General features: G+C 41.1%; 1 protein-coding gene across 1 annotated transcript in view; it reads left to right on the top strand.

The window, feature by feature from the left end:
- Positions 1 to 15,942, top strand: part of LOC139767208 (DNA helicase MCM8-like) — a 214,242-nt gene that overhangs the window by 136,979 nt on the left and 61,321 nt on the right. The window contains exon 10 of the mRNA XM_071696326.1: positions 907 to 1,055. Within this exon, the coding sequence (XP_071552427.1) occupies positions 907 to 1,055 (149 nt within the window). The remainder of the gene's footprint in view (positions 1 to 906; positions 1,056 to 15,942) is intronic.

Genomic DNA, 15,942 nt, shown 5'->3' with positions numbered 1-15,942 from the left:
ATCAGCAAACAGAACTGACTAACTTCCCATGCCCTCTCGTCCCTCACAGACTGCAAATTCACCCCTCTCTCCAAGATTCACTTTGCCTCCCTCATCATCCCATCCATAAACAAATTCAATAACTATGGTGATATTACACACCCCTATCGCAGACAAATCCTCACTTGGGACAAATCCTCACTTGGAACCATCCACTCTCCTCTCTTCATACTCATACACATGCCTTACGACCTTGATAAAAACTTCTCACTGTTTCTAGCAGCTTTCCTTCCTCAACATATGTTAAGACCTTAGTATACTGAAAATAAATCAAAGATAAATAAACATCCAAACCAAGAAGCTGGAACAGTAATTCATTGAACTAACTGCCTGGAGAAATATAAAACATCCATGGAGCAACACAAAAATACTTAAGGAAAACTTCTTATATGATTGAAATCAATCCTGGATGAACCAAGAACATGTAATTATATAATGCAGGTGGCAGCTGAGAAGAGTAGTCTTTATTCAGGGAGCAAAATGTGTGGTGATTGCTTCACTTTAGATAAATATCATTGTAGGTACTCTCTTTCACATTTTTACCCTACTCTCTTGCAATTTTGACTAATTTTGGGTCGATTTTCATAACCTGAGAAAAGCACTTTTTTTTTTTTTTGGCCTGAGAGCTAGTGGTTCTATGACATTTGTGAAAATCTCTCTCTGGCTGATGGTGGGTCTGGAACAGATTTGCAGTCACTGTCTGGATTGAAACGTGGTAAGTGATGGGAAAAGCATATGTTCCCACCAGACAAACTGATCGTTAGAAAATCCCAACCATGGTATTCCTTGGGAGAATATTTCATGGTTTTAGGGCTCTGCTTCAGGGATGAAAGGTTTTATGAATTTCAATGCCTGCATATTTTACAGGAATTGGATTGCCTTTTATCAGAGCATGTGATGGCACTCCACAGTGGCACAGGAGGAAAAACGGGTCAGGTACCTGGAGGATCGAAAGTTAGAAGAGAAGACCTTCTTGATGTATCATCAAGTGTTATTGAAGGCGAGGGATCACTAAGGTATGTCCAGTTCAGTGTGTTGACTTGGATGTTTCAATTGTGAAAACATGAAATTGGTAGATATATTTCTCTTCTTTGTGGTGTATCGTGTAAGCATGAAACATTTCCTTGGGGAAATTGGGCTGGGACAACTCCTACCATCAACCAGGGCATATAAGGCATTCAGGAACAACCATGGAAAGGTCTGGTTGTGGATGGGAATCTAGTTGTTATTCCCCCCCCCCTTTTTTTGCTGAAATGGCACGCAACTAAAGCAGGTCACAGTGATGCATTTGATCTAGTATTTATTGATAGTCAACAAGAAAAATTATACATGATAAGTCTCAATGCAGTTTCATATAGAATTGCACTGTTGAGGGAGATACAACAATGAATTTGTATCCTCTGTGATGATGTGATAATTATACATGAAAGTGCAGTTGCACTTATGGTGTTTCATTTTTCCTTGTGGTATTTGGGAGGGTATTAATTGATAGGGTGAAGGCATGTACTGAGCCTTAGATTGGAGAAGAGCAGTGTGGTTTCAGAAGTAGTAGAGGATGTGTGGATCAGGTGTTTGCTTAGAAGAATGTATGTGAGAGATACTTAGAAAAACAGATGTATTTGTATGTAGCATTTATGGATCTGGAGAAGGCATATGACAGGGTGGATAGAGATGCTTTGTGGAAGATTTTAAGAGTATATGGTGTTGGAGGTAAAGTTGCTACAAGCAGTGAAAAGTTTTTATCGAGGAAGTAAGGGATGTGTACAAGTAGGAAGAGAAGAAAGTGATTGGTTCCTAGTGAATGTCAGTCTGTGGCAGGAGTGCGTGATGTCTCCATGGTTGTTTGATTTGTTTATGGATGAGGTGGTTAGGGAAGTGAATACAAGAGTTTTTGAGAGAGGGGTAAGTTTGCAGTCTGTTCTGGATGATAGAGATTGGGAAGTGATTCAGTTGTTCTTCACTGATAACACAGCGCTCAAAATCTTTTTCACTCCATCTTTCCACCTGCAATTTGGTCTCCCACTTCTTTTCGTTCCCTCCACCTCTGACACAAATATCCTCTTTGTCAGTCTTTTCTCACCCATTCTCTCCATGTGAACAAACCATTTCAATACACCCTATTCTGTCCTCTCAACCACACTCTTTTTATTACCACACATTTCTCTCACCCTTTCATTATTTACTCGATCAAACCACCTCACACCACATATTGTCCTCAAACATTTCATTTCCAAAACATCCACCTTCCTCTGCACAACCTTATCTATACCCATGCCTTGCAACCATATAACATTGTTGAAACACCTATTCCCTCAAACATAACCATTTTTGCTCTGCGAGATAATACCATTTCCTGCATTAGCAAGCTAGTATTAAGAACAGAGGACTGAGCCTAAGAGGGAAAATCCTCACTTGGCCCCCATCTCTGTTCCTTCTCTTGGAAAAGAAAAAACTAGAGGGAAGGATTTCCAGCCCCCTGCTCTCTGCCCTTTTAGTTGCCTTTTACAACATGCAGGGAATACATGGGAAGTATTCTTTCTTCCCCATCTCCAGGGAAAATATACATTTTTTTAATTTCACTTTATTATTTTCCTCAGGTAAAATGAAACACGATAAGTTCCCAAGTGCACTTTCGTGTAATAATCACATCATCAGGGGAGACACAAGAGATATATAACAGTCAGTTGATATACATCGAAGAGACGAAGCTAGGACGCCATTTGGTAAACATGTGATTATCCAAGACAGACAATGAGCGTTCATAAACATCATTCAACAAATTTTATCAACAATAAAGTTATCTAATTTGTATAGACCATCACTAATATTAAGATTTGGTAAACAGAGAAGAGGTAGTAAAAGCTTTTCGAAAGATGAAAGCCGGCAAGGCAGCAGGTTTGGATGGTATTGCAGTGGAATTTATTAAAAAAGGGGGTGACTGTATTGTTGACTGGTTGGTAAGGTTATTTAATGTATGTATGACTCATGGTGAGGTGCCTGAGGATTGGCGGAATGCGTGCATAGTGCCATTGTACAAAGGCAAAGGGGATAAGAGTGAGTGCTCAAATTACTGAGGTATAAGTTTGTTGAGTATTCCTGGTAAATTATATAAGAGGGTATTGATTGAGAGGGTGAAGGCATGTACAGAGCATCAGATTGGGGAAGAGCAGTGTGGTTTCAGAAATGGTAGAGGATATGTGGATCAGGTGTTTGCTTTGAAGAATGTATGTGGGAAATACTTAGAAAAGCAAATGGATTTGTATGTAGCATTTATGGATCTGGAGAAAGCATATGACAGAGTTGATAAAGATGCTCTGTGGAAGGTATTAAGAATATATGGTGTGGGAGGCAAGTTGTTAGAAGCAGTGAAAAGTTTTTATCGAGGATGTAAGGCATGTGTATGTGTAGGAAGAGAGGAAAGTGATTGGTTCTCAGTGAATGTAGGTTTGCGGCAGGGGTGTGTGATGTCTCCATGGTTGTTTAATTTGTTTATGGATGGGGTTGTTAGGGAGGTGAATGCAAGAGTCCTGGAAAGAGGGGCAAGTATGAAGTCTGTTGGGGATGAGAGAGCTTGGGAAGTGAGTCAGTTGTTGTTCGCTGATGATTCAGCACTGGTGGCTGATTCATATGAGAAACTGCAGAAGCTGGTGACTGAGTTTGGTAAAGTGTGTGAAAGAAGAAAGTTTAGAGTAAATGTGAATAAGAGCGAGGTTATTAGGTACAGTAGGGTTGAGGGTCAAGTCAATTGGGAGGTAAGTTTGAATGGAGAAAAATTGGAGGAAGTAAAGTGTTTTAGATATCTGGGAGTGGATCTGGCAGCGGATGGAACCATGGAAGCAGAAGTGAATCATAGGGTGGGGGAGGGGGCGAAAATCCTGGGAGCCTTGAAGAATGTGTGGAAGTCGAGAACATTATGTCGGAAAGCAAAAATGGGTATGCTTGAAGGAATAGTGGTTCCAACAATGTTGTATGGTTGCGAGGCGTGGGCTATGGATAGAGTTGTGCGCAGGAGGGTGGATGTGCTGGAGATGAGATGTTTGAGGACATTGTGTGGTGTGAGGTGGTTTGATCGAGTAAGTAATGTAAGGGTAAGAGAGATGTGTGGAAATAAAAAGAGCGTGGTTGAGAGAGCAGAAGAGGGTGTTTTGAAATGGTTTGGGCACATGGAGAGAATGAGTGAGGAAAGATTGACCAAGAGGATATATGTGTCGGAGGTGGAGGGAACGAGAAATGGGAGACCAAATTGGAGGTGGAAAGATGGAGTGAAAAAGATTTTGTGTGATCAGGGCCTGAACATGCAGGAGGGTGAAAGGAGGGCAAGGAATAGAGTGAATTGGATCGATGTGGTATACCAGGGTTGACGTGCTGTCAGTGGAGTGAATCAGGGCATGTGAAGCGTCTGGGGTAAACCATGGAAAGTTGTGTGGGGCCTGGATGTGGAAAGGGAGCTGTGGTTTCAGGCATTATTGCATGACAGCTAGAGACTGAGTGTGAACGAATGGGGCCTTTGTTGTCTTTTCCTAGTGCTACCTCGCACACATGAGGGGGGAGGGGGGTGGTATTCCATGTGTGGCGAGGTGGCGATGGGAATGAATAAAGGCAGACTGTGTGAATTGTGTGCATGGGTATATATGTATGTGTCTATGTGTGTATATATATGTGTACATTGAGATGTATAGATGTGTATATTTGCGTGTGTGGGTGTGTATGTATATACATTGTGTATGGGGGTGGGTTGGGCCATTTCTTTCGTCTGTTTCCTTGCTCTACCTCGCAAACGCGGGAGACAGCGACAAAGCAAAATAGATAAATAAATAAATAATGAGCATACATTGGTAGGTTTTCTGTATATGCTAAACTTAAACTTGTGTCCTTGCCTATGGATCATGCAATCTAAAAATGGTAACATACCATTAGTTTCATTTTTTGATTTAGAGAAATACAATAATTTAACTAATGATGAAATTAATATCTGTAAGGGTTTAGTATATGCCAGTTTGTCAAAACCAGTGGAATCTAATTCCCCTAAAAGATTTATAAGAGCAATTAACACCTTAAAAAAAGACAAGGATATACATAATTCTAAAGCAGATAAGGCTAACACTATTGTGATTTTAGACAAAAGTAACTATTTATCTAAAATGAATGATCTTTTAAATGACGACACAACATATTCTAACTCAGTAAAAATCCCTTAGAAGCAGTTAATTCCCATTTCAATAAAGAAATGAAGTTGTTGTTGAAAGGTAATGGTTCTCTTATCAAAAGTTTGTCATATTTGTCCCCTTCATTGCCATGTATGTATGGACTTATCAAAACACATAAACAGAATTTCTAGCAAGTCCTATAGTGAGCTCAGTGGGCTCCATCACATATGAATTGTCAAAATGGTTAGTTTCTTTATTTATCCCTTTAGTGGGTAAGTTATCCAGTTCTAATATCATGAACAGTGTAGATTTAGTCAAGTTAAACAATATCAATGTTAATTTTGATTTTAAACTAGTTAGCTTTGATGTTTCCTCACTTCACAAAAGTTCCGGTTGATGACCTTTTAGAATCTTTATTTGATGTCTTGGATGATATTCATTTACCTGCTTCAAAGTCTGTTTTCATTGAACTGATAAAATTGTGTATAAAAGACAGTGTATTTCAATTCAATGGAGATTATTATGCTCAAAAATTTGGTATGGCAATGGGTAACCCTCTTTCACCTGTACTAAGTAATCTTTATATGGAATTTTTTGAAACAAAATTACTAAAGGATATCTTACCTTTTAATGCAATTTGGTTTAGGTATGTAGATGATGTTCTTTGTGTTTGGCCAACAAATGATAATTTACAAATATTTCTCCCCTTACTTAACAATTTAGTACCTTCCATCATATTTACTGTAGAAAATGAAAATAATGGTATGTTATCATTTTTAGATTGCATGATCCATAGGCAAGGAAACAAGTTTAAGTTTAGCATATACAGAAAACCTACCAATGTATGCTTATATGTCCATTATTACTCATCTCAACATGACAGAGTTGAATTATCATCATTTCAGTCTATGTTCCTAAGGGCATTACGTATTTGCAGTCCAGAGTTCATTGATAATGAGTTTGAGAAGATATATTCTATTGGATCTAAGTTAAAGTACCCTAGATCTTTCATTGATAAATCCCTTAAGTTAGCGAAGAAATCATTTTATAGAGCTGAACCCAAACCTTCCATTGACACCAAGAATCTTTTAGTTTTCCCTTTTGATAATAATTTTACTTTACTTCCTATGTTGCTTAAATCCTTTAATGTAAATGTTACCTTCAGCAACAATAATACTATAAAGAATATCTTAATCGGGAATTCACCAGAAAATTCCTGGATGCATCTATAAAGTGCCATGTAGAAATTGATAAGTTTTATGTTGGACAGACTGGTGAGAAACTTTCTGTTAGACTTAAGCAACATAAATATAGTATAAGAACGGGACAAGAATCAAATGCCTTGTTTAATCATGTTAAAAACTATGATCATTGTATTGACTGGAGTAATGCCATCTCAGTTATCAACCCTAACTCTATTACTGCGAGAAATATCATTCAATCTTCTATTATTAAATACACAAAGAATTATAATCTTGATATTAGTGATGGTCTATACATATTAGATAACTTTATTGTTGATAAAATTTGTAAAATGATAAATTTATGAATGCTCGTTGTCTTTCTCGGACAATCGCACATTTACCAAATGACGTCCTAGCTTCGTCTCTTTGATGTATATCTACTGATTGTTATATTTCTCTCTAGTGTCTCCCCTGATGATGTGATTATTACACGAAAGTGCACTTTGGAATTTATTGTGTTTCATTTTCCCCATGGACTCGTAGGAATATCCTGATCACGCTCAAAATTGTGATACTTTCCAATATTTATATTATACTTTGTCGCTGTCTCCCGCGTTAGTGACGTAGCGCAAGGAAACTGATGAAAGAATGGCCCAACCCACCCACATACACATGTATATACATACACGTACACACACGCACATATACATACCTATACATCTCAACGTGTACATATATATACACACACAGACATATACATATATACACATTTACATACTTCACACTGTCTGCCCCTACTCATTCCCGTCACCACCCCACCACACATGAAATAACAACCCCCTCTCCCCCGCATGTGGGCAAGGTAGAGCTAGGAAAAGACAATAAAGGCCACATTCTTTCACACTCAGTCTCTAGCTGTCATATATAATGCACCGAAACCACAGCTCACTTTCCACATCCATGCCCCACAAAACTTTCCATGGATTACCCCAGACGCTTCACATGCCCTGATTCAATCCATTGACAGCACGTCGACCCCTGTATACCATATCGTTCCAAATCACCCTATTCCTTGCACTTCTTTCACCCTCCTGCATGTTCAGGCCCTGATCACTCAAAATCTTTTTCACTCCATCTTTCCACCTCCAATTCGGTCTCCCACTTCTCCTCGTTCCCTCCACCTCTCACACATATATCCTCTTTGTCAATCTTTCCTCACTCATTCTCTCGATGTGACCAAACCATTTCAAAACACCCTCTTCTGCTCTCTCAACCACACTCTTTTTATTACCACACATCTCTCTTGCCCTATTATTACTTACCCGATCAAACCACCTCACACCACTTATTGTCATCAAACATCTCATTTCCAGCACATCCACCCTCCTCCACACAACTCTATCTATGGCCCATGCCTTGCAACCATATAACATTGTTGAAACCACTATTCCCTCAAACATACCCATTTTTGCTTTCCAAGATAACATTCTCGACTTCCACACATTTCTCAACGCTTCCAGAGCTTTCGCGCCCTCCCCCACCCTATGATTCACTTCCGCTTCCATGGTTACATCCGCTGTCAGATCCACTCCCAGATATCTAAAACACTTCTTCCTCCAGTTTTTCTTCATCCTCCAGTTTTCTCCATTCAAACTTACCTCCCAGCTGACTTGACCCTCAATCCTACTGTACCTAATAACCGTTGCTCTTATTCACATTTACTCTCTACTTTCTTCATTCACACACTTTACCAAACGCAGTCACCAGCTTCTGCAGTTTCTCTCATGAATCAGCCACCAGCGCTGTATCATCAGTGAACAACAACTGACTCACTTCCCAAGCTCTCTCATCCACAACAGACTGCATACTTGCCCCTCTTTCCAAAACTCTTGCATTCACCTCCCTAACAACCCCATCCATAAACAAATTAAACAACCATAGAGACATCACACACCCCTGCCGCAAACCTACATTCACTGAGAACCAATCACTTTCCTCTCTTCCTACACGTACACATGCCTTACATCCTCGATAAAAACTTTTCACTGCTTCTAACAACTTGCCTCTCACACCATATATTCATAATACCTTCCACAGAGCATCTATATCAACTCTATCATATGCCTTCTCTACATCCATAAATGCTACATCCAATCCATTTGCTTTTCTAAGTATTTTTCACATGCATTCTTCAAAGCAAACACCTGATCCACACATCCTCTACCACTTCTGAAACCACACTGCTCCTCCCCAATCTGATGCTCTGTACATGCCTTTACCCTCTCAATCAATACCCTCCCATATAATTTACAAGGAATACTCAACAAACTTATACCTCTGTAATTTGAGCACTCACTCTTATCCCCTTTGCCTTTGTACAATGGCACTATGCAAGCATTCCGCCAATCCTCAGGCACCTCACCATGAATCATACATACATTGAATAACCTTACCAACCAGTCAACAATACAATCACCCCCTTTTTTAATATATTCCACTGCAATACCATCCAAACCTGCTGCCTTGCCAGCTTTCATCTTCCACAAAGCTTTTACTACCTCTTCTCTGTTTACCAAATCATTTTCCCTAACCCTTTCACTTTGCACACCACCTCGACCAAAACACCCTATATCTGCCACTCTATCATCAAACACATTCAACAAACCTTCAAAATACTCACTCCATCTCCTTCTCACATCACCACTAGTTGTTATCACTCCCCTATTAGCCCCCTTCACTGAAGTTCCCATTTGTTCCCTTGTCTTACGCACTGTATTTACCTCCTTCCAAAACATCTTTTTATCCTCCCTAAAATTTAATGATACTCTCTCACCCCAAATCTCATTTGCCCTCTTTTTCACCTCTTGCACCTTTCTCTTGACCTCCTTCCTCTTTCTTTTATACATCTCCCACTCATTTGCATTATTTCCCTGCAAAAATCATCCAAATGCCTCACTCTTCTCTTTCACTAATAATCTTACTTCTTCATCCCACCACTCACTACCCATTCTCATCTGCCCACCTCCCACGCTTCTCATGCCACAAGCATCTCTTGCGCAAGCCATCACTGCTTCCCTAAATACATCCCATTCCTCCCCCACTCCCCTTACTTCCTTTGTTCTCACCTTTTTCCATTCTGTATTCAGTCTCTCCCTGGTACTTCCTCACACAAGTCTCCTTCCCAAGCTCACTTACTCTCACCACTCTCTTCACCCAAACACTCTTCTTTTCTGAAAACCTCTACAAATCTTCACCTTCGCCTCCACAAGATAATGATCAGACATCCCTCCAGTTGCACCTCTCAGCACATTAACATCCAGAAGTCTCTCTTTCGCACGCCATCAATTAACATGTAATACAATAATGCTCTCTGGCCATCTCTCCTACTTACATACGTATACTTATGTATATATCTCTTTTTAAACCAGGTATTCCCAGTCACCAGTCCTTTTTCAATACATAAATCTATAAGCTCTTCACCATTTCCATTTACAACACTGAACACCCCATGTATACCAATTATTCCCTCAACTGCCACATCACTCACCTTTGCATTCAAATCACCCATCACTTTAAACCGGTCTTGTGCATCTAAACCACTAACACACTCGTTCAGCTGCTCCCAAAACACTTGCCTCTCATGATCTTTCTTCTCATGCCCAGGTGCATATGCACCAATAATCACCCATCTCTCTCCATCAACTTTCAGTTTTACCCATATCAATCTTGAGTTTACTTTCTTACACTCTATCACATACTCCCACCACTCCTGTTTCAGGAGTAGTACTACTCCTTCCCTTGCTCTTGTCCTCTCACTATCCCCTGACTTTACTCCCAAGACATTCCCAAAATACTCTTCCCCTTTACCCTTGAGCTTTGTTTCACTGAGAGCCAAAACATCCAGGTTCCTTTCCTCAAACGTACTACCTATCTCTTTTTTCTCATCTTGGTTACATCCACACACATTTAGACACCCCAGTCTGAGCCTTCGAGAAGGATGAGCACTCCCCGCGTGACTCCTTCTTCTGTTTCCCCTTTTAGAAAGTTAAAATACAAGGAGGGGAGGGTTTCTAGCCCCCCTGCTCCTGTCCCCTTTAGTCGCCTTCTACGACACGTGAGGAATGCGTGGGAAGTATTCTTTCTCCCTATCCCCAGGGATAGGGGAGAAAGCAAATGGATTTGTATGTAGCATTTTGTGGATCTGGATAATAAATGAATATATGTATATATTTGTGTGTGTAGAGGTGTATGTATATACATGTGTATGTAGGTGGGTTGGGCCATTCTTTCGTCTGTTTCCTTGCGCTACCTCGCAAACGCGGGAGACAGCGACAAAGCAAAATAAATAAATAAGTTTTTATTATTATTATTTTGCTTTGTCGCTGTCTCCCGCGTTTGCTAGGTAGCGCAAGGAAACAGACGAAAGAAATGGCCCAACCCACCCCCATACACAATGTATATACATACACGTCCACACACGCAAATATACATACCTATACATCTCAATGTACACATATATATACACACACAGACACATACGTATATACCCATGCACACAATTCACACTGTCTGCCTTTATTCATTCCCATCGCCACCTCGCCACACATGGAATACCATCTCCCTCCCCCCTCATGTGTGCGAGGTAGCACTAGGAAAAGACAACAAAGGCCCCATTCGTTCACACTCAGTCTCTAGCTGTCATGCAATAATGCCTGAAACCACAGCTCCCTTTCCACATCCAGGCCCCACACAACTTTCCATGGTTTACCCCAGACGCTTCACATGCCCTGATTCAAATCCACTGACAGTACGTCAACCCCGGTATACCACATCGATCCAATTCACTCTATTCCTTGCCCTCCTTTCACCCTCATGCATGTTCAAGCCCCGATCACTCAAAATCTTTTTCACTTCATCTTTCCACCTCCAATTTGGTCTCCCACTTCTCCTCGTTCCCTCCACCTCCGACACATATATCCTCTTGGTCAATCTTCCTCACTTATTCTCTCCATGTGCCCAAACCATTTCAAAACACCCTCTTCTGCTCTCTCAACCACGCTCTTTTTTTTCCACACATCTCTCGATCAAACTTACTCGATCAAACCACCTCACACCACACTTTGTCCTCAAACATCTCATTTCCAGCACATCCATCCTCCTGCGCACAACTCTATCCATAGCCCACGCCTCACAACCATACAACATTGTTGGAACCACTATTCCTTCAAACATACCCATTTTTGCTTTCCGACATAATGTTCTCGACTTCCACACATTCTTCAAGGCTCCCAGGATTTTCGCCCCCTCCCCCACCCTATGATTCACCTCCGCTTCCATGGTTCCATCCGCTGCCAGATCCACTCCCAGATATCTAAAACACTTTACTTCCTCCAGTTTTTCTCCATTCAAACTTACCTCCCAATTGACTTGACCCTCAACCCTATTGTACCTAATAACCTTGCTCTTATTTACATTTACTCTTAACTTTCTTCTTTACCAAACTCAGTCACCAGCTTCTGCAGTTTCTCACATGAATCAGCCACCAGCGCTGTATCATTAGCGAACAACAACTGACTCACTTCCCAAGCTCTCTCATCCACAACAGACTTCATACTTGCCCCTCTTTCCAAAACTCTTGCATTCATCTCCCTAACAACCCCATCCATAAACAAATTAAACAACCATGGAGACATCACACACGCCTGCCGCAAACCTACATTCACTGAGAACCAATCACTTTCCTCTCTTCCTACACGTACACATGCCTTACATCCTCGATAAAAACTTTTCACTGCTTCTAACAACTTGCCTCCCACACCATATATTCTTAATACCTTCCACAGAGCATCTCTATCAACTCTATCATATGCCTTCTCCAGATCCATAAATGCTACATGCAAATCCATTTGCTTTTCTAAGTATTTCTCACTTACTTTCTTCAAAGCAAACACCTGATTCACACGTCCTCTACCACTTCTGAAACCACACTGCTCTTCCCCAATCTGATGCTCTGTACATGCCTTCACCCTCTCAATCAATACCCTCCCATATAATTTACCAGGAATACTCAACAAACTTATACCTCAGTAATTTGAGCACTCACTCTTATCCCCTTTGCCTTTGTACAATGGCACTATGCAAACATTCCGCCAATCCTCAGGCACCTCACCATGAGTCATACATACATTGAATAACCTTACCAACCAGTCAACAATACAGTCACCCCCTTTTTTAATAAATTCCACTGCAATACCATCCAAACATCCTGCCTTGCCGGCTTTCATCTTCCGCAAAGCTTTTGCTACCTCTTCTCTGTTTACCAAATAATTTTCCCTAACCCTCTCACTTTGCACACCACCTCGACCAAATTATAAATTTATATATATATATTTATATATTTATTCCCTGGGGGATAGGGGAGAAAGAATACTTCCCACGTATTCCCTACGTGTCGTAGAAGGCGACTAAAAGGGGAGGGAGCGGGGGGCTGGAAATCCTCCCCTCTCAATTTTTTTTAATTTTCCAAAAGAAGGAACAGAGAAGGGGGCCAGGTGAGGATATTCCCTCAATGGCCCAGTCCTCAGTTCTTAACGCTACCTCGCTAACGCGGGAAATGGCGAATAGTTTGAAAAAAAAAAAAAAAAATTTAAATGTATATATTTATTTTACTTTATTGCTGTTTCCCGTGTTAGTGAGGTAGCGCAAGGAAACAGACGTATACATGCATATACGCACACAGATATATACATATATACATATGTACATAATTCATACTGTCTGCCTTTATTCATTCCCATCGCCACCCCGCCACACATGAAATAACAACCCTCTCCCCTCGCATGTGCGTGAGGTAGCGCTAGGAAAAGACATCATAGGCCACATTCGTTCAAACTCAGTCTCTAGATGTCATGTATAATGCACCGAAAGCACAGCTCCCTTTCCACATCCAGGCCCCACACACTTTGCATGGTTTACCCCAGACGCTTCACATGCCCTGGTTCAATCCATTGACAGCACGTCGACCCCGGTATACCACATCGTTCCAATTCACTCTATTCCTTGCACGCCTTTCACCCTCCTGCATGTTCAGGCTTCAATCATTGAAAATCTTTTTCACTCCATCTTTCCACCTCCAATTTGGTCTCCCACTTCTCATTCCCTCCACCTCTGACACATATATCCTCTTTGTCAATCTTTCCTCACACATTCTCTCCATGTGACCAAACCATTTCAAAACACTCAAATATTTTTCATTCCATCCTTTCCCCTCCAATTTGGCTGCCCACTTCTCCTTGTTCCCTCCACCTCTGACACATATATCCTCTTTGTCAATCTTTCCTCACTCATTCTCTCCATGTGACCAAACTATTTCAATACACCCTCTTCTGCTCTTTCAACTACACTCTTTTTATTATCACATATCTCCCTACGCTTTCATTTCATACTCGATCAAACCACCTCACACCACATATTGTCCTCAAACATCTCATTTCCAACACATCCACCCTCCTCTGCACAACCCTATCTATAGCCCATGCCTCACAACCATATAACATTCTTGGAACCACTATTCCTTCTAACATACCCATTTTTGCTCTCCAAGATAACGTTCTTGTCTTCCACACATTCTTCAATGCTCCCAGAACCTTCGCCCTCTCCCCCACCCTGTGACTCACTCTGTATCCATGGTTCCATCCACTGCCAAATTCGCTCACAGATATGTAAAAGCATGTAGCATTTATGGATCTGGAGAAGTCATATGATAGAGTTGATAGAGATGCTCTGTGGAAGGTATTAAGAATGTATGGTATGGGAGGTGAGTTGTTAGAAGCATTGAAAAGTTTATATTGAGGATGTAAGGCATGTGTACGAGTAGGAAGAGAGGTAAGTCATTGGTTCTCAGTGAATATTGGTTTGCGGCAGGGGTGTGTGATGTCTCCATGGTTGTTGAATTTGTTTATGGATGGGGATGTTAGGGAGGTGAATGCAAGAGTTTTGGAAAGAGGGGCAAGTATGCAGTCGTTTGTGGATGAGAGAGCTTGGGGAGTGAGTCAGTTGTTGTTTGCTTATGATACAGTGCTGGTGGCTGATTTGTGTGAGAAACTGTAGAAGCTGGTAACTGAGTTTGATAAAGTGTGTGAAAGACGAAAGCTGAGAGGAAATGTGAATAAGAGCAAATTTATTAAGTACAGTGGGGTTGAGGTACAAGTCAATTGGGAGGTAAGTTTGAATGGAGGAAAACTGGAGGAAGTGAAGTGTTTTAGATATCTGGGTGTGGATTTGGCAGTGGATGGAAGCATGGAAGTGGAAGTGAATCATAGGGTGGGGGAAGGGGCAAAAGTTCTGCGAGCGTTGAAGAATGTGTGGAAGTCGAGAACATTATCTCGGAAATCAAAATTGGGCATGTTTGAAGTTTGAAGGAATCGTGGTTCCAACAATGTTATATATTTGCGAGGCATGGGCTCTAGATAGAATTGTTAGGAGGAGGATGGATGTGCTGGAAATGAGATGTTTGAGGACAATATGTGGTGTGAGGTGGTTTGATCGAGTAAGTAATAATAAGGTAAGAGAGATGCGTGGTAATAAAAAGAGTGTGGTTGAGAGAGCAGAAGAGGGTGTTTTGAAATGGTTTGATCACATGGAGAGGATGAGTGAGGAAAGATTGACCAAGAGGATGTATGTGTCAGAGGTGGAGGGAATGAGGAGAAGTGGGAGACTCAAGTTGGAGGTGGAAAGATGGAGTGAAAAAGATTTTGAGTAATCGGAGCCTGAACATGCAGGAGGGTGAAAGGCTGCAAGGAATAGAGTGAATTGGAACGATGTGGTATACCGGGGTCGACGTGCTGTCAATGGATTGCACTAGGGCATGTGAAGTGTCTGGGGTAAACCACGGAGAGTTCTGTGGGGCCTGGATGTGGAAAGGGAGCTGTGGTTTTGGTGCATTATACATGACAGCTAGAGACTGAGTGTGAGCAAATATGGCCTTTGTTGTCTTTTCCTAGCACTACCTCACGTCCACATTGGGGTAGGGAGCTGCCATTTCATGTGTGATTGTGTGGCGTTAGGAATGGATGGAGGCAGCATGTATATTCGAATATGTACATGTGTATATGTGTATATGTCTGTGTATGTATATGTATGTATACATTGAAATGCATAGGTATGTATATGTGCTCGTGTGGGCGTTTATGTATATACATGTGAATGTGGGTTGGTTGGGCCATTGTTTTGTCTGTTTCCATGTGCTACCTCGCTAACACAGGAGACATCAACAAAGTATGATAAATGAAAAAAAAAAAAAAAAAATGTTTTGGAAGGAGGTAAATATAATGCGTAAGACAAGGGAACAAACGGGAACTTCGGTAATGGGGGCTAACGGGGTGGTGATAACAAGTAGTGGTGAAGAGAGGAGATGGAAATTTTGTTAAGTGTGTTTGATGATATAGTGGCAGATATAGGGTGTTTGGGTCTAGGTGGTGTGCAAAGTGTAAGGGTTAGGGAGAATGGTTTGGTAAACAGAGAAGAGGTCGAGAAAGCTTTGCGGAAGATTAAAGCAAGGCAAGGCGGTGGGT

The sequence above is a fragment of the Panulirus ornatus genome, chromosome 59, assembly GCF_036320965.1.
Source record: "Panulirus ornatus isolate Po-2019 chromosome 59, ASM3632096v1, whole genome shotgun sequence".
In the NCBI taxonomy this organism is placed as follows: domain Eukaryota; kingdom Metazoa; phylum Arthropoda; class Malacostraca; order Decapoda; family Palinuridae; genus Panulirus; species Panulirus ornatus.
The sequence above is the reverse complement of the archived record's forward strand: the minus strand, read 5'-3'. Positions and strand labels throughout refer to the sequence as shown.